Genomic DNA, 27,895 nt, shown 5'->3' on the forward strand with positions numbered 1-27,895 from the left:
ATTAAAAAAATAGGCATTTAGGGCCTCCCCGGTGGCGCAGTGGTTGAACGCTGGGTTGCGAAGCTGCCCACAGCCTCTGCAGCACCGGTTCGATCCTCGGCTGCTCCCCGGCCACCAGAGGAGGGTCCCACATGGCGCGCAGACCTCTCCTGCCGCCTGCTGCTCCCCTCAGCAGTGTACTTTGGTCCTTCTGCCTGCTCTGCTCCCCGCTCTGGCTCTGGTGAATTCTCTCACCCTCCCGCGCTTCTGCCTGTACCCAGTGCTTGTATAAATAAATAAATAAATATTAAAAAAAATAGGCATTTATAATCATTTAGGTTGTTTATTACAGTTACTAAAGAAAAACTAAGGTGAAAATTCAGAAAGTGTTATGGGGTAGAAAGAGTCTGCTATTTGATCAATAAAAACAGTCAGAACAAAGTAATTTATAAATGTTGAGCAGAGAATAGGAAAAACAAATATTTGAAATCTAAACTGGTTCTCACATAATGTGCTTAAATAATAACGCCTGAACTTAGTTTTCACTTAACAATGGCAATAAATAAAGGACGTGTTCTGTACTGTACATTCTCCAGAGTGTTAAAGTTATTTATCAGATTGTAGTAAGCCCAAGCAGAAATTTTCCTTTAGACAAATCTTTTTTTTTTTCTCTTCCTGATGCTATTTTTACCAGAAAGAACCTTTTTAAAGCATCTTATTCTATAGATGCCTCATTGCAGGGTAAGGTAAAAGTCCTCTTGGCTAGCAATGTAGTAAAAGAATGCTTCAGAATACACAGAGACATTTCAGCATACACAGAACAGACAAGCACAGCTCACCAAACACCATAAACATCATTTATAAGATTTATGATCTTCAGTAAGTTATTTTAACTTTTCTGAGCTTTTCCCCTTATTTCTTTTTTTTTTTTTTTTTTTTTTTAATTTTCTAGAGGCATGTCTTATTTATTTATTTATTTGTTATTTGTTTGTTTGTTTGGTTGGTTTATACATGCACTGGGTACAGTCAGAAGCGCGGGAGGGTGAGAGAATTCACCAGAGCCAGAGCGGGGAGCAGAGCAGGCAGAAGAACCGAAGTACACTGCTGAGGGGAGCAGCGGGCGGCAGGAGAGGTCTGCTCACCATGTGGGACCCTCCTCCGGTGGCTGGGGAGCAGCCGGGGATCGAACCGGCTGCAGAGGCTGCAGGCAGTTTCGCAACCCAGCGCTCAACCGCTGCGCCACCGGGGAGGCCCTCCCCTTATTTCTAACATGGAGATGATAACTATCTCAGAGAGGCTTTTTTTAATGTGGTATATAATACGATATTAACTGATTTCAACTTTTATAGAATCAGAGTTAAGAATTGAAAAAATAAAAAGAACATATCAGGATTTTCTCCCCATTTAAAAAGTCACAATGAGGTTTCAAGTTTGAGTGAGTGTATACTCACTATTCCATTAGGAGGCCATTAAGTCTTTTCTTTCTCATCCTATATCCAAACACATTAAAAAAAATTTTTTTTTCAAAGATTTATTTATTTTTACACAAGAGCTGGGGTACAGGCCAGAGGCGCCAGAGGGTGAGAGGATTCACTAGAGGCAGAGCAGGGAGCAGAACAGGCAGATGACAGAAATACACTGCTGAGGGGAGCAGCAGGCGTGACAGGAGAGGTCTGCAGTGCCATGTGGGACCCTTGTCGCCAGCCGGGATCCAACCCACACTGTGGAGGTTGTGGACAGCTTCACAGTGCGATGCTCAACCCGCTGCGCCACCGGGGAGGCCCTCCAAACACATTTTTAACAGGTCTATTTTCTTCCTCAGAGTGACAGGCATGTATAATTACATTTAAATATATTGCCAAGAATGTAAAAGATTGGGAAATATGTAAAGGAAATCACATTTTCTAAAATTAACAAATTTAATATCACCTTTGTAGCAGTACATTCATTTCTAGAATATACACAATGCATTATAGATAAAGGTATGAAAAGCAGATACCTCATTTACTGTAAATTATATTATCATCAGTCATTTAAGAATTTGGTATGTAAATATTACTTGTAAGGTATGGGTCAACCTGAATTAACTCAAGTTTCAGAACCTACAGACAGAAATCACTACACCTCTGAATCACACACAGTGTAATACATGATACATGTTACTGCATATACATATGTGTATATGTGTGTGTGTGTGTGTGTATGTGTGTGTGTGGACAGAGAGAGAGACAGAGACAGCGACAGAAAGGAGAATGTTTCTTCTCTAAAGGAAACAAACTGACTTCAGCAAAAAGACCTTCAGATACTGGCAGTTAGAGGCTTCACTCAACAATAAAGCCTACCAGTTGAAAAGCAGCACACAACTACAGAGCCTCCAGATAACTTCATAACTTAATAGTGACTCACTTTCAAATATGGACAGGCACAGCTCACCAAGCACCAGGAGGAAAATGTCCAATAACCAGGAGATACAAGCAACAATAACAGCAAAGTGACCCACAGAAACCAGAGAGATATTCTCAGAGAAATTAGAGACTGTATTTATAAGACAAGGATGAGAACAGACAATCATCATAAAATAAGACAGGCCCTTAGAAAGTGAAATAATCAAAATTTTAAGATCAAAGAGAAGGGGAACCTGAGGGAAATTTTCCAGGAAGTAGAATAAGGAGGCAAAGAACAGAATGCAGGAGGGAAAAGTAAGATCAAATCTAAGTGATGAAAACTTTGGCTAATAGGAATTCTAGAAAGAAAGAACAGAGAAAAAGGCAAAAAGGGAATCTTCAAAGAAATAAAATCTCAGTTTTAAAACAGACATGTATCTTGATAAAACTTAAAATTATTAAATATGATATGTCAAACATGTATCTTAGAGCTTAGGTGTTCACCTGCCTGCAGCAAGCAGGTATATGAATATTATTATATATTTTACTGTGCTATAATAGCTTTTAATAGTTACATTGTCTTCTCATTTGAATTACAAACTCTTCAAAGCTAGGAATATTTGTCACTTACAGCAGGCACATATTCTATTTCCAATAAATACTTGTTAAATTCATTTGCTTTGAAGATGACTTGAGTTTCCATTAAGCTCTGTGACTCCTTAAGAGGTTTCAGTCTTTCAGGCTTGGTACAAAAGGTAAAGGTCATTCTTAGCTAAAACAGTTACTTGAAACTCCAGGAACAACTCCGAGAATCTGGCTCTTACATCAAGACTAGAATGAAGTCTTTTTATTAAACAATGATAAATTTAAAGCTAGGCAAAATACCTTTGTTTAAATGTCCTTAAACATTTGGCCCATTCAATCCTCTTTATAGAAAACTTGATCTAAGTTTCTATCCAGACACATAGTTCTAGGGTACCAGTTTGTGGAATATGTAGGCTATGAATCAGACTGCACTGTGGAAACTAATCCTTGAGTCACGATCATAATATTCCACTGGCATCCACCCCAGGGACAAGGTATTCATTTAAGAGTGCCACTCTTTCATGCGAAGGATGAAGCATCAAGTAGCTCCCACTCATCACTACAGTCATCAGTTAAATATCCTGGTTTGATTGTCTGTTTGTGCAAGGCTGTCTGGTCAACCTCATTTATTAGGCTTTTATAGTCATTTCTACCTCAATCCTAAGGTCCCTAATTTTGGTCATTAATTTAACAAATATTTATTGAGCGTCTATTTTGAGCTAGATACTGTTTTAGGTACTGGGATACAGCAGGGAGTATGACAAAAGGTCCCTGATTTAAGGAATTACATTCTAGCAAATTGAAGCCCAGGAAAGATAATCCATTCATAATATCCCTTCTCTAGAATTCTTCTCTGATTAATTCTAGAAAAGTTACAGTTGTTTGCCTCCTAGCATGCCTATTTCTATCTCATCTCTAGCTTTTTCTTGCTATACCCCTTTTACTCTTACCTGAAGTGTTTAATATCTATGAGACTCCCTGAAATTAGGCTAACCCCCTAGAAAGACTAAAAAATTAGTCATATATATATATAAGACTATATAATACCTTATATATATAATATCTTATATATAATCTTATATATATGATTTTAAACTTTTCTCCTTACACAGTTATCAAAAAGACAGCTCATAACTAAGCATTGATTATATATGGCATTTTATTGCATAAGTCAATGTCAGATCTAAACATTCTTAGTCATACCCTAACTGGTACTGCTAGAGAAAAGTATGTTAAAAAGATGAAACTGTTTACAAAGAAGATAGATACTGCTTAAATAAACCAGAATAGTTAAGAAAAATGTAACATTTCTACTGCATGTCTTTCAAATCTCATGCTGAGAGGGGAAAAATACAAGCAACGATTTTAAAAGTAACATAAACCAGAATTGCAGCCATAACAAATTCAAGAGGTTTCTTTAAGTAGAACTGCATGCTTTGCAGACCAATATTTTCAAGTTCTTAAATGAAACTAAATTGTAATTCTGTAAAATTTAACTGAGTTCTGTGCCAGTCATGCTAAAGTTCTCTTATAAGGCAGATAGGCAGATTTGCTCTTGAATTCTTATAGGTCCAAACACTATCTTTTATTTTACATGGTCTCAATCAACAGTTAATCTAAATACTTAAGTGGATGTAAAGCTCTGTAAATTATTTTGGTTATGGTTGCAGCATGTGTATGGCTCTCCTTTATGTAAAAGGGGACTCATACTTCAATTATGAACTGGATTACCGTTCTCAAAAAAGAATGGTCATAAACTTTGCTTATCAAAGAGTTTGGGGAATTAACAGCATGACCTGGGATGACCTGGGAGCTTGTTAGAAACACAGAAATCTCAGGCCACACTCCAAACCTACTGAACCAGAATCTGTACTTAACAAGATCACCAAGTGATGTACACACACATAAAAACATAAAAAGTTCTTATACAACTAACAACTAATAAACCATCTCCAATTGTAGCCCTCAAAGCTTTAGACGGCAATACCTACCAAACATAAATTTGAGAGAAAAAGGAACAAAACAGGAGGTAGTCGTAGATAATATCATTTTACCTATATCATAAACTATGATACCACCAGTTTTTGTAAGGGAGACATATGATAAAAATTTTGTAAGAATGTTTCTTTACTTAATGAACAACTGAATTTGAATACAATGTCCACTGTTTATCAACATCCTTGATGTAAATTTCTTTTTGCTTGGCAATATTTTTTTCCTGTTAAGGTAAATCATATGTTTCACAGTGTTATGGAAACCATTAACACTGTTTAATTTTGTAATATATCTAAGTCAAGAGAACGCCTGATTTCTTTTTTCTCCCACAGATAATCCAACTAGAAATGTCTTGATCAAGGCGTCTTTATTGTGACTGGACTTTGAATTGAGCTACAAGATACATATTCATGCTAGCTGCCTCCAAGTCCTCCTATCTGCTCTAGGTATACCTAAGCAGTTTGATTAAATCTCAGTGAGGGTAAAATTGCTTTCCAACAACTGCTCCCTTGTTGAGAGACTCCCCTCAAACATCTTACTGAATCAGAATATTAAACTGCTCACTTCTTGTTTTGAAAGGATATCTTATATCTCTAAATATCTATCTTCATCTGACAATAGTCTTCCAACCTCCTGCAGGGGCAATGAGTACAGAACCACACAGTTAAGCAATACTTCAGGTATTTCCTGGATGTGCTAACAAGATCACTGGTTGCCTTTCTTAGCACTCATTCACTCCTGTTAACCAGCCTCTAGACTTCAACACATTGGCTAGCCACACCAAGGGACTCTGCCAGGCCCCTTCTGCCCAAATAGGCTCCTGGTCCTGGCTTCTGGCCTATCCAGGGTCGTTCATATTGTAAATGGAGAGAAGGTCCAAAAGGATGAAGCCTCATGACAGCCAGCACATGTGGGCTCTGTATCCTGGAAGAAGCAAGTGACAGAGAGAAAGAGATGCCTATTCTCCAAGTAGTCTCTAGAACTAGGTCTTAAATTCTGACTTGTTTACTACATGGAAGCTCTATTTTATCTTATTTTTGGCAGTAGGGAGGGGGTTAAGAAAGTGAAGAGTAATACAGCTCAAAATAAGTTGTGACTATTCACAGACAAGTTTTCACTTCCATTTTTCTGTTTCCTTCATTTAATATTGTTGACTCTCCATTTCAGTTTTCAGAGCCCATACTCAAATCTACAGTGAAAGAACAGAGAGATACAGTCTCCACCCTTCCCTGCAAAAAACAGACTATAATATTCTTAGAGATAATTTATCTTATGCTTCTAATATACACCCAGTACCATGTCTTCTATATTGCAGTAACTAAATGTGTACCTTGCCTATACTATCTCATGCCTATTATATCACATTTAGCCTATTACATGACATGTCTCTCATATGCTTACCATATGTACCTGTTTCATTCTTACTTAAACTGGGCTTTTACACTATTCTCCTGAGCCTGCTCTTGCTATCACTACCAAGGAATTCCTAACTCCATATTCAATGGATACATAAATTCTCTGTTGGTATCCTGGAATTTTCCCTTCCTTTGACTTCTATGCCTCCATGTTCTCCTGGCCTCTCTGGCCCTTTGGTGGCTTCTTGTTTCTTCTTGATCTCCAGTTTATCTTCCACCATCTTTCTGAAGTTTGTGGCCCCTAGAATTTTTATTTATCGTCTCCTTTTTTCTCCCTTTTATGGCTTTTTCACTTCATTCTCACTTAAGACTTTGGTTATGCACAAAACGCCTAAGCTACTTTTTCAGTTCTACTTTTCTCCTTAGGCCTGGTCCTCTATCTCCACCTGCCCTGTATATTTGACAGCAGTGCTATACTACCAGGGCAGCCTCCTAGTACATAAACTTAACAATGGATGGCTTATTTGTACCCTTCTAATCTGACCCCTTCTTCTGAATTTCTTATCTTAGCTCACATCATCTCCATACACCCAGTCAATCAAGTTAAGAAAAATTTGGTTCACCAATAATCCAAGGCATTATAAAAAAATGTATCACTCAACGTATAAAAACAAGCATGTTACACTCTCAAAGACTTCCATTGCCTAACTATTGTCTGTTATCTGAAGACAGACTGCTTTCTCTTCAGCATGAGGTACTCCCCCAACCCACTTCTAATGTCTTATCTTTTTTGATATCCCTGGGTCCCCAATGCTTGATTTTTATAGTGTGATTTTTTTTCCTACCGCTCTAGCCTTGCTGTATTGCAGCTTCAGCCTAGAGCAGCAAATCTCAACTGGGATCAGTTTTAGCCCCAGGGGTCATTTGGAAATGTCTGGAGACATTTTTTTTTTAAAGATTTATTTTATTTATCTATGCATACAAGAACTGGGGTACAGGCCAGAGGTGGGGGGGGGGTGAGAGGATTTACCAGAGACAGAGCAGGAAACAGAACAGGTGGACTGACTGAAATGCACTGCTGAGGGGAGCAGTGGGCAAGACAGGAGAGGTCTGCTACACCATGTGGGTTAGCTCCCTGGCCAGGGATTGAACTTGTGCTACAGTGGTTGCAGATAGCTTCACAGTGCTGAGATTTAACCTCTTGTGCCACCCGGGAGGCCAGATGTCTGGAGATATTTTTTGATGGTCAAAAGTGGGGCAGACAGGTGCTACTGACATCTAGTAGGGGTAGAACAGAGATACTACTAAATATCCTACCAGGCACAAATAGCCTACTAAATATCCTATTCAGTCCCCACATAACAAAACATATTCAAAATGTGAATAGTGTTGGAACTGAAAATCCCTGTCCTAGAATATCCTCCCTGATTTCTCCACCTAGACAATTCCAACTTACCTACCTGACTTAGCTCAAGGTCACCTCCTCTGTGAAAACTTCCTTTACAAACCAGGTACTCTCCTCCAGATAAATACTGTTATTCTCACTGTCTCATACACACCTCTATTTTAGCAGATCATATTGAACATTTTTGTTTGTTGTTTATCAGTGCATCTCTATTACCAGAATGGGAGTTCCCCCAAGTAGAGACTGTACTTTATCTTTTATTACCAAGACTTGTGTCAGTGCCTGGTAATTGGTAGGCACTCAAAAGTATGCTAGATAAATGCATTAAAGAAGACACATGCATAGAGAAATACAAAGTATTTCTGAAGCAAATATTTCAGCTAACTGAACGTCCTTGTAATTAATATTATAATTTTCATTTCCAAGGAATAAACATATACAAGTATACGACACTGTTGCATCACAGTTTTAGAGTCAATATTTATAAATTATATTGTTTTTATAGGAGACTCAAAGTGTTGCTCAAAATAAATTTAAGCAAATGTCTCTAAGTATTCTGCTACAGTTAATAAAAATAAGGATTTAGAAAATAATGCAACAATAATATAAAGATATTCTAAAACATTCGTTTTAGAATGCACGAAGACATTATAATGTATAATCTTCAGATTAAAGGCTTCTGGAGTAATTGAGACATTAATTTATTAAAGTTCTATGCTAGACTTAAGTAATATAGCTACTCAGTGACAATGAACAAAAAAAAGTGTATTTCTAAAAAAAAAAGGTAAGGCCAAATTTTCTAATAAAAACATGCTTATATATGAAGAATGAAAGATATGTAAAAGTGTGGAAAAATACTAAGGTATTTTAAATAATAGGGTAATGAAATCTCTGAGCATCCAAACACAAAATGTAAGTGATCTAGAAAATAGAAAAAAACAAAAATAGTGCAAACACAGGTTTTAGAAATCTGAACGGCAATTTTTATAACTGGTTAAAAGGACCTTAACTACTTCTTGATGGTGCTAATAAAATATTACATACAATGTTAAAACTTCTAATATCTACTTTCTGATAAAAAAATCACTACCTAGCATTTACAAAAGTAATACTGTATTTCAGAAAGTACATACAGTAAACATACGCCAGTTATTATCATGTTCTTTGATATGCTTGAAATAAACAACATTATGCAGACTACAAAGCCCCATCTTTTTTTTTTCTTTTTTACAAAGCCCCATCTTCACTCTTAAGTTGTAAACACAGAACAGAATCTGTGTCGTAGACAGAGGTAAAAGTTCTCATTAATTTAAAAAAAAAGTAGCCTTTAACGAACTGTTGATAATAGAGAGCTGGAAACTCAATATTATACTGCTAGAAAGTGGTAGCTAAACACATAGGAAAAGAATCTGTAGACATCCCAGTGCTTTAGAAATCGGGTCCCTGACCAAAGCAGTGATTTAATTTCATGGCTGCTGGGTACAGATAGCTGACATTACTAAATGCTACTCTAATATCAACTTGTTAAATGCAAATCCAGACTCAGCATATCAGAATACTACCCTAGACTAACTGGAGTCATGGGAAATATTTTGGGAGCTGTTTATTTATAAAGGAGTTACAATACACCACTATAATTAGATTAATATATAATTATTGATAAACACAGGATTATTTCTAAAACCCCGTTATTGTTGTCATTACTATCTTTAGAAAAAGCAACATTAGTAGTTTCCACTTAAAACAAGACCTTGATTTACTATGAGTCAATTAGATTAACCTAGATCTAATATATATTGAACTGAATGGTCACTATAATATTTATAATACTTCTGTAAAGAGAAGTTGTTTAATAAATATTAAAAAGAGGAATAATTTAAAGCTCTCCCATCAAATTACACACTTCTAAGCTATTTTATAATACAATAATCTAAAAAAAATTTAACATCTGGTTGTCAGAAAAAAATTAAATTAGTTTAATTAAGTTTAAATAAAATGTATATTTTTAGTCATGCAAAAGGCATTTAATCATATCCTATTAAAATATTAAAGAAACCATTCTCATGAGCATCCACAACAAACTATATTAACACAAAGTCAACTATTTTAGGGATAGCCCTATAAATATTTCTAGGTTAATTATTCCTTTCAAATTATTTCATTAAAAGTAAAATAAAATTACAAAGTACAGGTAATTCAATTAGCAAACTATTAATGTTTCTTTATAGTAATCACTTCACTGCCTTCTGTTAGAGGGCAAAACAGCTGAATGGATTATAATCTTCTAAAAAGCTGGTTTTGTAAATGGAACTAACAATTCTAAAATTTCAAATATAGATCAGAATTTGAAATCTGATCTTTTTTCCATACTCAATAAGCCATTTGCATATATTAAAATCTAGGCATTAGGTAACAATGATTATATGTTATATACCAGATTTCAAAAGAGAAAAACAAACTAACAATGACTTAATATTTTATTTACCTAAAGCTGCTTGTCCTGAAGTTTGTTTTAAAAACTTTGGTGTAGATATTGAGTGTTATGCAAACACAAATAAACAGATAAGTTACTGTTATGTACTGACATCTAGATCTGCGTTAATCAGAAAATCTTTTTAATTTCTCAGAGTCTGGCAAGATCTTTTAAATATTGAAACTTAAAAAGAAATCACTTTGAGTTCAAAACTCTTAAAATGCCTTGGAAAAGAAAAATTACATAAAGAACTGTTTTGGTTAACTCATTAGCATTAAATTACTAATATAATAAAGTAATTTATCAAAATAAATTAATAAAGTAACTAGAAAATTATGGGAAATGCCTAGCAATTTAAACCAACTTCAAAAAAAGTTTAGAATTCAATATTGCTGAAAAGAGTGAGTTACATTTTAGAAGGCAGTCTTAGCTAGTAGCTAAAGAAAAATAGGGTGGAAACAAAATTCCTGTGGTTGAGGGTATATACAAATGCAAATGACATTTATTTTTCCTCTTCTTTAAATATGCAGTGTAATAATTTATATAATGATCTAATAAATACATGTAGTTTAGAGAAATACTTTACCTAATTTCATTTATTGCAAGATTTTCACATTTTTATATGGGCTCTTTATTGTTTAATATTTTATTTCACAATGATTAAGAAAGGGAAAAAAACTGAATAAGCAATTTTGGAAGTAGGCATAAAATATGAAGTTAGACATAAAATACTATGCCGCTTGAGGGACACACAGACCAAGGTAAATGGTATAGTATAAATTATTATTTAAAGCTTGTTTTTATACTACAGAAATGTTTTATTGCTTAAATCACTTTGGAAAGTTTTTCCTTAATGCATTTTTCTACATCAGTAAAAAAACAAATAAAATAAAATAAAGTAACACTGTGAGTATTTCAGATTTACATATATAAAGTTCACAACTACAAAATATATGCTGGTTAAGGACCAAGAAAGTATATAAAACTGCTAAGTAATAATAAATTTTAACCAAATATTAAGGCATTCTAAATTCACATTTACATATAAATTTACATTTACAAAAACCAAAGGAAACTTACCTTCTTACAAGAATGCTTCAAACAATTAGATAGTTTATTTGTGAAATCTTTGTTGTTGTCTCTTGGTAAATTATCAACTGTACCTTCTTTTACAGATGCAAACTTTATGAGTAATTGAGATGGTCCCCCCTTAGAACAATTGTGCTTAAGGCTGGATAAACAGGAAACATTTGGGTAAGTTCCTCCCAAAGAAATACTTCTTTGTAAAACAGCATGGTTTTTGTTTATCTGTGAATTTGGTCTCTCCAACTGTCCAGTGATATTTATTTCATAATCTACATTTGGGGAGGATGGTAAACATGCAGATGTCCTGTGCACGTGTTTAATATACTCTGATTTAGAATTAAGCTTAACTTCTGACATCTCTGGTTTACTATCACCATTTGCTGTTTTACAATCTAACGTAGTTGCTTTTTGTTGGGTGAAATGCACTGAAACACAAGAATAGCCTTCAGATGATTTTTCACAGACAGTCTGATTTGAACTATTATTTGCAATAACAATTTTCTTTTGTAAAGAGCCCTTCCTGTGAAGTGGCCGTATATCTCTTACTTCTCCAGGAGTACAGGTTGTTTTAGATAACCGAAGTCCATTGACAGCTGTTGAAAGAAATCCCTTAGCACTAGTACCATCCTCGTTGTGGGCAATTTCACCAGGAGAAATAATAAACTGGTGTGAGGTTTGATAGGATCCTTTGCTTGGAAGAGCATCTGTACTTGTTGGAGAAGTTGGTGGGGTGTTTGAAGGACTCCTAGGAAAAATGACTAAGGATGAACAACGTTTTAGTGGAATTTTCGAGTTCCTGCTCACTGGCAATTTTATAATCTCTAGTCCATGCTCCAAGTCATCCTGGGCAAATGGAACTGTACTTGTACTTCTTGAAAAAAATTCACATGGGGTAGTATTCCTGTTTGGCACACTTCCAGTGGAAGCGTTGTCAGAGGACAAATTTCCACCAAAAAAAGTATCATCAGATGGTGGGAAAGTATAACCACTACTGTCACTAATGATACTGTTGGTGTATGAACCTCCACTTGTGATACTTGTGCATGACCCATAATCACTACCATTGCTACTGTAAGACCCATTCTCACTGGTCAAAAAGTTACTAAGGCTATCATTGCAAATGGCAGAACTGCTTAAAAGGTTACCATCAGTCACAGCATTCAGTTCATCCTCAACCACAGCACTACTGTAAATGCCATCCTTCAAGGCAGAAGTAAATGAAGCATCATCACCATCAGCTAAGACATTGCTAGACTGAAGACATCCACTGTACCTTGTTGGTTGTAGTGAAATCTGGAGACAGCTGCTCTTTTTATTAACATTTTCAGGTGAAGGAACAGATGCTCTTTCCTGAGATTTAACGTTTTCCTTTATTAACGGAGTTAGTGCAGTCTGTCTGGGCGTCAGCTTCATTTGAACAACATTAGACGCTGAAATCCGTGTTGGTCTTTTGAAACACATGTGAGCACTGCTATCCAAATCACCTCCGGAGTTTTCTGACAAAGGATAAGTATTGCTTCTTCTGGCTGCAAAGTGCAATCGTAAGCTTTGTGCCATTTGTTCTCATTTCCAAACATGTTAAGGGCTGAAAGTCATAACAAAGATCTCTGTCGGTAGACAGGGTAGAAGCAGCTGCACTGCATCGAAAGAAAAAATCATTTGTGGTGCCTGAAAGAGTTTATAAGTAGTAGTCTTTATCCTAAGTTAGACATCAGATAACAGATATCACAGAAAGAAAAAGACGACCCATTCCTGAGACTGACGTTTCCAAAATGTCTTGAATTGCTTGTAGTCAAAATGCCTTCACTTACAAAGCACTTGATTTCCAGCGACCTTTAAAGCTGAGCTCAGCTGCAGCACACTGCCTCAAACACTGCCAACCTTGTTTCAATTATACCTTCTCCAATTTGCATGAATGAGTAACACAAGAACAACAATCTTCTAGCATTTCAAGTTGAAACAGTATTTTTTCACTCCAGCTCTACTAAATGAACATTTAACTATGTGAATCAAGGTTCCTATACTTTTCTCCAGCAGAGTTTGACCACTAATATTTTTACCCATAGGGATAGAATTACAGGAAGTTGGTAGGAATGAAGCCCCATGTAATTGAGTATCAAATCAAAGATTGAATTTCCAAATAGTGGCTATACCAGGAATTTTAGTCAAGTTAGTTAACGTAGAAATATAGTTAAATTTTTAAAAAAATGAGTAAGTTCAAACAGCTGTATATATTTCAAAATACCAGAACTTTGGGGTGAAATAAAACTTTAGCATTAAATCAAATAAAGCATTTAGTTTCCAAAATACTACTTACAAAAAGTGAAAGCCGAAGGATAGAAAGACAAAATTAGCCTAGTAATGCTAATGCAAAAACTGAGCATACATCTGAGGAAAAAAGTTTAAGAGAAGCTGTCACCAAGCATTTTCTCTTGTAATTTTAAGGTCTTTTGCAGCCAAGTAGTACAGTCTTTAAATGATGCCATTTATATTTTGACTATTAAAACTCTGCCAAGAAATAGCCTAAGCAAACATTCCATTAAAAATATATGCAGATTAGACTGAAAAACTATACCCCAATATAGTTTGAGCACACAAGATATTTTATTCCACTGTCTCTGCAATTCATTCACTTAAGAGAGTGTTGTGGTAAGTAAAGAAGTCTAAAAAGGATTTAACACATCAAATAAACACATCTCAATGCCAATTCTGTTCTGAAAAACTCTTAAGAGCTCTTTGCTGGCCCCTACTGGTAGTTTGAAAGAATCCATTTAGCTGTTTCATATCTATAAAGAAATACAAACCAGCCTGCATATTTCTTTATATAAACAAAGTACATACTTGTTTACATTTTTGGGTACTAGCACTGCCCTAGAGGTGGAATTACTTACTACTGCTGATAAAGCTCTCACAGAAGAGAACAGTAAACTGTTTGTCCTTTTAGAGATTGTGATTTTGTACATATATATTTTTTTCTGCTTTGTATTTATTTAACCTTTATTTTCAGTTTACTAGGTAATAAAAGTTTAATATTTTAATTTCTCCCCTAAATGTCACAGTCCAAGGTTGGTATTCTATTTGAAAGAGGTGAATTTATTTTTGAATAATACTCTAGGGTATATTTAAACCCCTTACCTGAATTTTATAGCTGGAACTGCAGTAATAAATATATACTGGCTCATTCATAGGAAAGTAAAAAGTAAAATAGTTCAGTTGTTTACACCACATGGTACTACACCCAAGTTGTATTTTCCTAAGTAATTTTTTTTCCTAAGTAAAAGCAAATATGTAAAACATGTACTTTGTTAAAAAAACAAAAACAAAAACAACTTCTTAGTATAGATCTGTTTTCAATTATACCTTTCCAACAGTATTTTTAATCAAGACATGACAAAATAAAAATATGGAATTTATTAAAACTATATTTCTGATTAGAAAGATAGTAATGTTTCAGAACGTGTACAAATATGAACTTAATAAAATTGTTACTTTGGTTTTGTATAACTGTTTCCTTTATTATTTTACAAACTTCAGTGAATATCCTCTTATCCCTTTACAAAAGAGAGTATTAATTTTTTCACTTTGCCTTGCACATTCCTTCTTTACTTAAGGTAGGGTTCTGATTACTCAAAGAAGGGGCCATTTGTAAGAAGCTGATCCATGAACTCTAAGTGCTCACGCCTCTGGCCTAAAACTACTTAAAAAGCAAATCTCTTCTGGTTGTTAATACAAGAAAATGAACCCAAGATATTTGGTTATATATCTTCAGGAAGTTTCACTATACATATCCTCTGAGTAGATTTTAAGCTTCCAGCTTGTGAGGACTATGACCAGATATTTCTTCTCAACCTCCAGAACTCATTTTGAGCACAAAGTAAGCACTAAGAGGAGTTGGTTGGATGAATCAGTTGTACTCTGCCTGCTGCTTTCTTTCAAAACTTTTCTGTAAAGTGGGTCAACCTATTACTTTTTTTTTTTTTGACAGTTAACGCCTTATTTTATTGAACAAATGATCAATGTAATTGCTAAGGCCATGAAGTACACACAAGGGAAGGAAGGAGCTTTATTTTTCTGTCTCTTCCTCCTCAGATTCTTGATGATCTCATCCTTCCTGGGCTGGGGCCACTCCTCAGGGCGCTTCAGTGCTTCCTTAGTTTTAAACCTGTAGACCTTAGCCTGAATGTGTTCGACGAGAATCCGCTTGTTTTTGAACACATTCCCCTTCACTTTCAGGTACAGGCTGTGATGCATGTGATGGCCAATCTTAGATTCTCAGTATCTTCTGAGCAGCTGCACAGAATTCTCAACTTCCTCATCCAGGATACCGTCTCAGCATTCCACCACTGGCAGTACCCTCTTGCTTACCTCTTCTGATATGTCTGTCCTTTCAGTAGCCCGAGGTGTTTTTCTGGCAGATGATCAGTCTATCTTTGAACAGCTTCAGCATCTGCTGACGGAAATTGGCATTGACGTTTTCATTGGTCTCACTGGGGTCCAACCAGACTTTCTTTTTGCCACAGTGGAGGACACTGGAGGTGAGCATCTTCTGAAGCCTGAGCATATTCATGGTTATAGCCGCAGTGACAAAAGCGAAGAATTCTTGAACTACTACTTCTAAGAAAATATCAACAGGCACTGCAACTAGATGAGAAGGAATGGTGTTTGCAAAATTTGCAAAGAAGGCCTCAGTCAAGGAAACGTAAGGTAAGAGAATCACATGCTACTCACTATAAAAAATGATGAATTTTTGCCATTTGCAGCAAAATGGAAGGAACTCAAGAGGATTATGATAAGTGAAATAAATCAGAGAAGAAAGATAAGCGAAATAAATCAGAGAAGAAATCTCAGATGTTCTCACCTACAAGTGGACTATGAGAAAACAAAGCAAATGAATGGACACAACAAAATAATAATAAACTAGTGGACATGGAAAACAGAACTGATGTTACCAGAGGAGAAAAGGGTGGGATGGGCTCCAAGGGTAGAGGGGGATCTAACAGATGATGGTGGTTTTTTAAAAATGTTGTTTAACTAAAAAAAGAAATTAACAGAGACTCAAATGCACTTCCTAACACTACTGTCTGAGATTAAAATCTTTTGTGTCTTATGCTTTTTAAATTATGTTTTTTGAGGTAATGTTGAGTGACAACACTATGATTTAAGGGTACAAGTTCACAACTCTACAAATGTTACAACACTATGATTTAGGGGTACAGGTTCACAACTCTACAAATGTATGTTACCACACCACACCCACCACCAAAGCACCAATAATTATCTACCATAATTCACTAGGCACCCTCCCCCCTTTGCTCCCTTGAGTTTAAATTCCAGAGAGGCTGAACAGTTTGCACTGCTGACTCTGGTTTGAGGTTGCACAGATCTGTCCACTGTTATAGTAGTTATGCATAGAATCTGGGGAACCCAGGCTAAAACAGCCCTTTAGTCAAACATATGCCAAAAGAGGGGCATCAACCCTAACCTCAAGTGAAAAACAGTTTGGACTGGTTGTAGTCCTCATCTGGGAGGAATCCTATGGAATTTCATATTCTGGAATGAAGCAGATAATGTTTTGGGATTATACTGAAGCATAATACCCTATATTCTAAGATGTTTGGTTTCTGATTATCTACACAGAGGATGTGATTATCTACATGCCATGGGTAGGTTCTGGATAATGCTAATTGTTGACTAGAATTTTAAAGTTAATGTCCACTGGGATGACTATCTGTACATGTCAACTTGGCTGGGTTGCTTTTGCCCAGGTGTTTGGTCAAAAACCCATCTAGATGGTGCTATGTAGGTATTTTTTAGATGTGATTAACTTTTTAATCAACAGATTTTGAGTAAAGCAGATTACCTTCTGTAATGGAGCAGGGCTCACCCAAACCTTTAAATGCTATAGAGTAAGTGGAAAAACTGAGGCTTCCCAAAAAATAGGCAATTCTACCTCAAGGCTACAATACAATACTGTCTGAGTTTCCAGCTTAGGCTCAACTCTTTGCATGCCAGCCTTTCCCAGACTTCAGACTTACCAGCTTCCACAATCAAATGAACCAATTCCTTAAAACAAAGTATACTCTTTCCTTCAACCCATCTCCCTACCTCCTCTCTCTATATATCTACTATTGGTTCTGTTTCTCTGGAGATCACTGACTGATATTAGCACTAAATCTAAGAAGTACAGCATCTTCACCCCCAACACAGAATACATATGTCTCCAATAACTGCAGAGGCTGGATGTATGTGGATGTTATCTCTTATGAGGTCAGTGACACAGAAACACTGCTGTTACACTGGTGGGTAGAATTCTTTTAAAGGTACATCATTCTGAAATGTCCCAGCACTACCATACCACCACCACTATTGCCATCACCAAACTACTATAGTTTATAAACCTTAGGTCTTAAAATTGAAGAAAAGAAATAAGCCTACTCCTCTTCTAAAACTAGTATCACTTATATTGAGAAAGTTTTTCAGAATAAAATTGAAATTGTCTTTGCTTGAAATTATTTGCCCTCTTTGCCCTACATTTCCAAAGTGAATTTGCTAGGAAAAGGATGTGTTCTTAATTTAGTTATGATTGTTGCAGGAAGATAAAGATTAAATGTCATGTACAGTACACAGGTCATTTGCTGCCATAAAATCAAGTCTGTTATTCCACCAAGGGCAACAGTTTCTATCACCTCAGGTAGTCTGGACACTTCAATTATCTGATGGTAAAGCAACAAATCAGAGGATCAAAATGATGCACACCACCCTGTTCTAATTATCTTCTGTTTGCTAGTAAAGGGAGCATCTTGAGAAAAGCCATATTTAGAATGTAAGCAAAAAATTTAACACAGTAGATAATCTAAATGGCATACCTAAGTAACACAACAATATGGTATTAGAGAAGTAAATACAAGAGTCCATGAATGTTAAAAAACACTGTATTTGTAACACAAAGAATATTTTTCAGAGTGCTTTGATAGCACTGTCTCACTTTATCCTTACAATATATTTATGAGATGAACAGGGCAAATATTGTTATTCTCACTTATTAAACATGAGAAAATATCTTCAGAAAGTTGAAAGCTAATGTACCAACCACAGGAATAGAACAGAATTTCTGGCTCCTTGATGTGGGGATCTATATGTCCTGATCAATGCACAATTTTTTCTTTGCTTTTAGTTTTAAAGGTTTAAAACATATTTATATATCATATTTATAACCCTACTACAAGTATCATTTTGTAAATCACAGAGGCAATGCTTTTTCCTTTTGTCATGACACCCTATACAGGATATATGCACACACACTGTAGATACACACACACAGAGAGAGTAGGTGCTCAGGGATGTGAATGCACTGATCAAATTTGGGCAATAAAGAATCACAACATATTAAAGTTACTGGCAAACAACTAAGCGGGCTTGAAAGCAAAATAGGAGCTATTCCTCCTGGTGGACAATAAGCAAATAACTCCAATATAATAGTTCACAAGCAGAGCTCCCAAGAGCAAGAGGAGATTCACATCAGTGTCAGTAACAACAGGAAAACTAACACAGTAATAGCATGACTCAGCACTTCAACCCCAAACACGTATATTAAGTCACACTCATCTCTGTAGTCAAGAGATATAGCAAAAATGTTTATTAGTTGGTAAAAGCAAAAAACTAGAAACACTAATTATCAATGAAAGAGGATAAATGCATAAAACACATATCTTCCTATGAAAGATAAATTAAGGTAGTCTGGCATTTGTAGATGATGGAAAAATGTTATGTGAAAATCTCTCCTTATGGATTAATTTTACAAATGTAACATTAAACAAAAGGCATGTTACAAAGGAATATATTCAAAATTAGATTATTTTTATAAATTCAAAAAATGCAAAAGAGAACTATGTTTTTTCATTGATACATATATACACAATAAAAATATTTTTAAAAAAGCAAAGAAATGATAAGTACAGTATTTGGGATAGTTTTCTCTAGGAAGAAAAAAATTTATATGGTGGGAGAAAAGGAGATGCTTTTGGGGGAGAGGTACAAGGGGATTTTGAAGAATTTGGTAATGTTCTAATTCTTAAGTTGAGTACTAAGTGTATAAATATTTGTCTTACTATTTAAAATATAATTTATATTATAAATACTTTTGTACATATATTTCATGATTAAAATAAACACCAGGGCTAAATTTCCTCTGGTCCCCTCCAGAAGGAAACCATCTGTAGAGACAAAGGGAACAAATGAAAACATTTCCTATTCAAAAGAAAAAGCAAAAATACAGAAAACAAAAAGTTCTGCAACTGACCATAGTGGACAACCAAATCATCAACACCTATCATTTAGCCTTAAACAATCAGAATGCAAGTAGTAATGATTATTCTCTTTTTGCAGCAAAAGAGAACCTTTGCTTATTATGCTAATAGATATTACTTGCAATAACTTCTGTTATTAGTATAGCTATCATTTCTTGAGGGGAAAAATCATGTTGTGTAATCACACACTGAAAACAGCTTCCAAAAAAATCCAGTTTCTTTGTTAGCAAAAAATGAATACAACTGTTTAATGTCAATTTTAGTGCTTTTGTTTAATAACTGATATGCTTTGAACATATGGCACTATTTTTATACTTTCAGTTTAATCTTTAAGTTTAAAAATATAAATGTAAAATGTTAAGGAGGAGGTTTGAATTAGAAGTCCAGAGAGCCAAATTTAGGAAAAGGGCGGGACTTTGAGGTAGTCTTGAGGAAATCAGGAATCAGAACTATCCTTTTATAAAAATAAAATCAGATTTAACTTTGTTTTTGGTTTCTGTAAGAGCTGGTAATGCTTTAGAGAACTGTATCAGTTGAAGGGGGTTTTCATTGTAGCAGAGTGAGGCTAAAAGAGTACACTGGAGTTTGCAACTGGATAGAAGGATCCAGTGGAGTGACAAGGCATAAATGAAGACACTTTAGAAGCTTCCCTGGGTCTGGGACAGCTGACCAGGGTACTTGACCAGGGCAGGCCATCAAGCCTGCTATCTCCAGTCACAACTGGTCTTGAATAAGGTCAGATAATCTGTTCAAAATTGACAACCAGGAGGGATTCCTAAGAGAAGAGAAAGGTAGAAAGCAGCATCTAGCAGGGGCAAAACAACTGTCTCCACTTCACCATTTTACTCAGAGTCTCCATAACTATTCCAAATCATTTCTCATCATATCCACTTTTCCTTCCTGTTCTACTGAAATATACTTTCATCTTATAAAATATTTTTATATTATATACTAAATATTTAGTATACTTAGTGTGAAAATATATTTCACACTAATATAACTCACCAATCGATTTTCATCAAATACTTCAAAAAGAAGACGGTGCTGCTGAGGATGAACCTAAGTGAGAAAAACAGAACTTCCTTTAAAATCAAGTGATCAACAATACAAATATTGAGAAATAAATGCTTAGAAAATACTGCCATTTTCAACTCCTACTATTTTCACATATTTTAAGTTATAAGAGATATTTAGTATAAACTCAGACCTGTTACACGTCACTCATTTCCTAGTATAATAGTTCAATTGTAAGAACAAAGTAGATTTCCTCCCTATTTTTTCTAAAATAGAATGAAAGTAAAATAAAATTATAAAAAAATATTTAAGAACTTAAAAACACAGGTTAGACAGATTAGACTTCAAATTTTTCTTTATAATTTTTCTCTCAAATTTTTATGATTTACAGGTTGCTTACATAACTACATAATTTTGGGAATACATCTTCACACCTCAAAACGTGCACATGCTCCATTTACCCTCCACCTAAGCCCCAGTGCATCCCCTTTTCTCCTCCTTTCTTCTCCCTACCCATTCCCTCAGGGAACTATGATAGTTTTCAGAGTCTGGGAGATATTTCTGTTATATTTTGACAGTTTGTTTACTTTGCTTATTGATATTTGCAAATGAGTGAAACCGTCTGATAACTGTCTTGTATTTTCTGACTTATTTTACTTAGCATGACCACCTTAAGTCCATCCCAAAAAGCATTGTCCCAAAACACACTCTCATCTTTTTTAATGGCTGAGTAGTATTCTTTATCTTTCTTTATCCAGATGTCCATGGATTAGCATTTAGGCTGGTTCCATATCTTCACTATTGTGAATAATGCTTCTGTGAAAAAAGGTGTGTGTGCGTCTTCTTGTATTAGTGTTCTCATATTCTTTGGCTAAATACCTGGAAGTGGCATTGCTAGATCATATAGTGTTTCCATTTCTATTTATTGGAGGAATTGCCATATTATTTTCCAGATTGGTTGCACCAAACTACATTCCCACCAAAGTGGATGAGCATTCATTTTTCTCCACCTCCTCACCATTTTTTATATCCAGTCTTTTTTGATGTTTGCCATGTTCACAGGGTGAGCTGGTAACTCATTCTGGTTTTGATTGACATTTTCCTTATGTGATACATGATGCTGTATATCCCTTTTTTTGAGAGGTGATTATTTAGGTCTTCTGCCTATTTTTCAACTGGATTGTTTTTCTATCATTGAGTTGTATGAATTTTTAAATGTATTTTAGAAATGAAGCCCTTGTTGGACATGTGATGTGCAAATATTTCCTCCCAGTCCACAGGCTGCTTTTTTGTTCATGTGGGGGTTCCTTTTGAAATACAGAAGCTTTTTAGTTTGATACAGTCCCATCTGTTTATTTTTGCTTTTGTTTTCCTTCTGTTGAACTTCTGTCCTCAACTATATGTGCACTTGAGGCCTAGGAGTATTTTGCTTATGTTATCTTTTCAACTCTAATATCCAAGTCTTTAATCATTTTGAATTAATTTTTGTGTACAGGGTTGAACAATGATCTACTTTTTCTTTTCCTTTTTCTTGCAGTTGTCCGAGTGTCTCAATACCACTTGTTAAAGCAGCTTTTTTTTCTCCATTGTATGGTCATTCTAAAATAGGACCATATTTCTAAACGGTCATTCTAAAATATGACCATCCTTGTTAAAGATGAACTGTCCATAAGTTTTATTTCCTTCCTCCTACTGATTTGTTTACTTATTTATTTGGTTCGTCCAGTTTTAAAGTTTGCTTATTTGAGAGTTTTCTCGTTTACTGCAATGTGTTTGTATTGCTACATACTTCCCTCCTAATATCACTTTTTATGCATCCTAGAGGATTTTGTAGCTGTTCTCTTCATGTTCATTGATCTTCAGGTAATTTTTAATTTCCTCTTTAATTTTTTAATTGACCCACGAATTATTCAAGTGGATACTTATTTAGTCTCCACAAATCTGGGGTTTTTCAAGGTTACTTTTTATGGTTGATTTCTAAGCTTATATCTAAATTTCTATCATTGATCAGAAAAGATGCTTTATCTAATTTCAACTTTGGTAAAATTTTTGAGACGTGTGTCCCAGCATATGATCTATCCTTTAGAATCTTCCATGTACACTTAAATTAAAAAAAAAAAAATTTACATGAGCAGCCCAACTGAAAAAAAAAAAAAAAAGAATGCGTATTCATTTCTTTAGCGATGGAAGGCACTATAAATGTGCAATAAGTCCTTCTGATCCATTACTTCATTTAAGGCCATTCTTTCCTTGTAAACTTTCTATGTGGATGATTTATTCATGATGTAATTGATGTGTTGAAATCCCCTATTATTATTGTATTGCTGTCAATGTGTTGCTTTAGGTCTGTTAATAGTTGTTTTATATCTTTGGGTGTATCTGTGCTGGGTGTGTAACCATTGATGACAGTTACATCTTCTTGATGAACTGTTCCATCAATCATTATATAGTGCTATCTTTATCATGAATTAGCATTTGGGGCTGAAAGTCTAATTTGAGAATAGCATTTGCTGCTTTTTTTCTGTGTTACTAGGCAAATTATGGCTGTGAGCCAAATTTAGTCAACCACCACTTTTTTATTACCCAGGAGATAAGAATATTTTACATTTTTTAAATGGTTATACTTAAAATGGATATATAAGTACCTACATACTAGCCTTGATTTTTGTCTCCTGGCTTGTGATACCTAAAAAATTTACTACTTAGCCATTTAAGAAAAAGTTTGCTGACCCATATCCTAAGTCATTCACTGTATTTTAACTGCTAAATTTTCTCCTATGTATCTAGCAGGGTATTGCATAATACCACCTGACAGATGAGAGAAAATAGTCACTCAAATCATTTTTTGTGTTCTGTAGTTTACATAAGGAACTCTGATTTAGAGTCTAGGGGACCTAAGTAGTTGAAATCCCAAACAATAATATAAACAAAGGTAAGAAAATTATTAAAAATAATTCACACAAAAATTTTTCAGAATTGAAGAGAAATTGAAATACTTTAAATTTCAATGCATATCAAAGGCCAAGCACAATGAATTTTTAAATTTTTAAAACTCTACACACATGGCATGGCATATCATTGTGAAATCTTAAAACACTAAGATAATCATCAAATTTCCCTGAAAGACAGGATCATCCACAAATGAACAAGAACCAGATTTCTCAATAGCAATACAGTGCTCAAAGGTTAATAAAGCAATGCCTCAAGTTTCTGAAGAAAAAATATTTTCAACCTAGAATCCTATTATGGGTCAAACTATAGTCAAACCAGCTATAACTAGAAGTCAATTGGCTTGTATCAGCTGTTCAGCAATACAGGAATAATGACCAGAATAACAAATGGAAACTGTTAAAAAGTGGTTCCTTCTGGGAAGTGAGAACAAAAGACAAGAGGATAGGGCATTAGAAACCTCTGCTTTTCATTATAAATTATACTATCTCATTTGTCAGCTATATGTATATTTTCTTAATGAGGTAATTTTTAAATTTTTTCTAAAAATAAGAGTAAAGTTATGGTCACAAAAATAGTTTACAGTGTTCATTTTTTACAGGAAAAATGAAAGCAGAAAAAACAAAAATTGAAATGCTGGTGATAGATTTTCTGACAGAAAAATAAATATGCAAGTCTAGAAAGATATAAAGGAGTAGAAAAAAATTGACAGAGGAGTAATCAAATTTTCAAAGAACAAATGTATTGATAAGTGCCAATCTATTTTACAGTGTTCATAAAGAGCTTAAAAGCAATATTCCTAGAAATTTTGCTGTTGGGCGAAGGGAAAAACACGGCAGGCACATTAAAACAAAAAGCACTATTAAAATATCATTCACATACCATACAATGGACTTAAATTGTATAATTCAATGATTTTTAGTATATTCACAGAATTTGCAACGGTTATCACAATGTTAGAACATTTTCATCACCTCAGAAAGAAACCCTTCAGCAATCACTACTAATATCCCCCCTCAACTTCCTGAGTTTTAGGCCACCTGTAATCCACAGATTTGCATCTCTACAGATTTGCCTATTCTGAATGATTAAAATAAATGGCAGCATACAGTGTATGATCTTTTGTAATTGGCTTCTTTCACTTAGCATGTTTTCAAGGTTCATCTGTATTGTAGCATGTTGGCAGTACTAATTTCTTACATGACTGAAAGATATCCCAATATAAGAATATACCCCATGTTGTTTATCTATTTATCTGTTGATAGACGTTTGGGTGTTTTCTACTTTTAGACTATAAAGCATAACAACATTATGACATTTAATATGTAGGTTTTTTAGTGGACATATGTTGTAAATACAATTTTAGAAAATTGTGTAAAAAGTTAAATGAATATTTACAAGCATAAAACATTATATAAATAGAAAGTGTCTTGGCATTTTTATTACATGTTTTGTTTTTTTTAAGATTTATTTATTTATACAAGAACTGGGGTACAGGCCAGAGGTGCAGGAGGGTGAGAGGATTCACCAGAGACAGAGTGGGGAGTAGAACAGGCAGACTGACTGAAATACACTGTTGAGGGGAAGAGCAGGCAAGACAGGAGAGGTCTGCTGCGCCATGTGGGTTGCTCCGCAGCCGGCAGGGATCCAACCAGCACTGCAGAGTCTTTGGACAGCTTCACAGCGCAGTGCTCAACTGCCTGCACCACCAGGGAGGCCCTGTGTTTTTAAACAAGTAGGTGCATCATATACACAATATATTGTTATATTGTTCCTTCACTTAATATTTTGAAACTACTGCTCTATCAATACATATACATCTGTCTCTTTTTAAATAGTTGATGAGGATTTCATGGCCTGGGTGTACCATAATTTAGTACCTTATTAATGGGGTATACCCCTTCTTCCTGGCTAACAGAATTCTGATTTTATTCAAGTATTGGATGACAATGTGTGTCAGGATTGTATGATCACTTGTCAACCCCAGAGCTGAATCCTGATTCTTCTAAGCCTCACCATAATGCCACTCATCTTACCAATGATCAGATCAGAAATGACCACACATCATAATTCTGGTCCAAGAGATGTGAATCAGTCTCCCAGAAGGGAAGAAGTGCTTTCACTTAGGAAAAGGGTTTTTCACTTTTTTAAAGAAACTTAAGGGAAAACTCCCCCTTTTCTGCCTCTGGACATCATCGTGTGAAGATAAGACATTTGGAACTGTTGCAGGCATCTTGAGACCATAGACAGAAAGCCAAAAGAATTCCAAAGAGACTAGTCAGACAGGACGCTTCAACAGCTACAGTAACCAACCTTCTTGTGCTTCTTGGTATTACAGGTAATAAATGTGCTTATTAGTTGTGCCAATATTTGTTGTTACTTCAAGACTGTTCCTTGAAGCTGGAAGCATCCTAAACAATGTTCTTCCTCAGAGGAGTCTTCCCCAAATGCTTTAGATTTAGGGATTCCTCTAAGTGCCCTATTATGCCCTTGATATTCACTCCCTAGCACATAGTGTTTTTCCTTCATAATGCTCTCAGCATACTGGTAGCTATTTTGAGAAATATTTTCTTAGTTGTTCACAGTAAGTTTCATCGAGGGTGGGGATGTGGCCATCTAATTAACAAGCATTAGCAGAGTGTCTGGGAAACAAGTATAGAAAAATATCACTGGCCCCTTTTTTTGTGGAGGTGGTAGAGTATATATATATGGATAAAAATATATAGGGGGAAAAAACCAGAAGATCACAAAATTGGTCGTTTATATATGTTAAATTATGGCTGATTTTTATTCTCTTTTAAAAAATACCATGTACAAGTTACATTGCTCTGTAACATAATACAAACTTACCCATGAACACTATGTAATTATAATATGATGAGGTTTCATACTGAAATACAAACGAAAACCATAGGACATTAGGGAATGAAGTGGTGCGGTCTCCTTCAGATGTTCACTGTGCTGCTTGTGGAAAGAGAACATAATGTGTACATTGTAGCCAATGCCTAACTTTCTTTCCTCCTGTAACTTCTTTCTTAGTCCCATCTGAGTAACTACAGGTGCAGCTATTACAATAATTTACTATTGAGCACTAACTTTAATTTGAAAACTCCCCTATTTATTAATCTACCAATAACAGTTTTCCACAAAAACCTTCTTTGAACTTTGTTTTCTCAAAGATATAAAAGCTCCCTTCAACTCCTGACCACAATTTCCATTTGGACAAATGCCCAAAAACCAAGCTTTTACTGTAATATATCATCTCAATAGACATTTTTATGTGAATACATTCAGTTGAAAACATTTTGTACTATCTATAAATAATGATACCAATGACAAAGGAAAATAGGGGACTGCAGAAAGTACTAAATCACTGTGTATTTTCAGTTATTTTTCTAGCTTTGATGAATTAGCATTGATCTACACCAATTTATCTAGCTATCCTTGCAATATATTTGCAAGGTCTCTGACAAAAATAAATGTGCAGCTTATGATCCCAGAATAAAGTAATGTCAGCAAGAACACTATGAGATTATGGTAAAAGGAACAATGAATAAAAGGCAGTAGCGTCCTGACCCTGATTAATCATTTACAAATGGCATCTTTCCTTATTTTATTTTTGTGATAACATCTGTAATTCAAGAGCAGTATCAACTTTCAGGCATCCTTTCTAATAGGAAATCAAGATCATCAAAAATAAAGGAAGATTATTTTAATTACAATTTTTTAAAATTAAACTTTAGGGCCTCCCTGGTGGTGCAGGGGTTAAAGACACAGTGTTGTCATGCTATTGGCAGCCACTGCAACATTAGTTCCATCCCCAGCCAGGGGGCCGACCCACATGGCACAGATAAATCTTTAAAAAAATTAACTTTAATGACAATTTTAATTCCTCTGACAAATATCCCTATTTTTTTATTTCTACTCATAATGGCTTTCATATATTTTTGGCTTTTTGTTTTTATCTCATTTATAAGTCTTTTTAAAATTAAGGTAACAATCGTTTACAAGACTGCAGATGATTCAGAAATGTAAGATGCCCCTGCTTCAGGTGTACTACCACACAATATTCATTACCCACAGTCCTCATCAAATGTATCCACTTTAGCTAAGTTGCTGAAATTATTATGACACAAAATTGTTCATATTACCTTATTTTTTTAATGTCTGAATGATGTGTCTTTCATTCTTGACATGGGCTATTCGAAATTTCTTTCTTGCTTATTTTGGCTAGTTGTGGCATATCAATTGAATTACTTTGTTCAAAGAATCACATTTGATTTAACTTATTTTTTCTACTTCTAATTCATTTATTTTCATTTTTCCTTTTTATTTTTACTTAAGGTAGAAATTTGCATATGAGC

The 27,895-nt window shown here is 34.9% G+C and overlaps 1 protein-coding gene across 6 annotated transcripts in view; it reads right to left on the reverse strand.

Moving 5' to 3' along the window:
* Positions 1–27,895, reverse strand: part of NEDD4 (NEDD4 E3 ubiquitin protein ligase) — a gene marked incomplete at both ends in the record, with an annotated part of 107,860 nt that overhangs the window by 50,552 nt on the left and 29,413 nt on the right. For 4 of the 6 annotated variants that reach the window (XM_084240896.1, XM_084240894.1, XM_084240895.1 and 1 more), the window contains one exon: positions 11,257–12,819. In XM_084240896.1, coding sequence (XP_084097022.1) covers positions 11,257–12,819 — 1,563 coding nt within the window. Of the gene's footprint in view, positions 1–11,256; positions 12,820–20,573; positions 20,628–27,895 lie in introns of those variants that run through there. The other 2 variants (XM_084240897.1, XM_084240898.1) reach the window with 1 other exon arrangement.

The sequence above is a fragment of the Talpa europaea genome, assembly GCF_964194135.1.
Source record: "Talpa europaea genome assembly, chromosome: 8".
Lineage (NCBI taxonomy): Eukaryota > Metazoa > Chordata > Mammalia > Eulipotyphla > Talpidae > Talpa > Talpa europaea.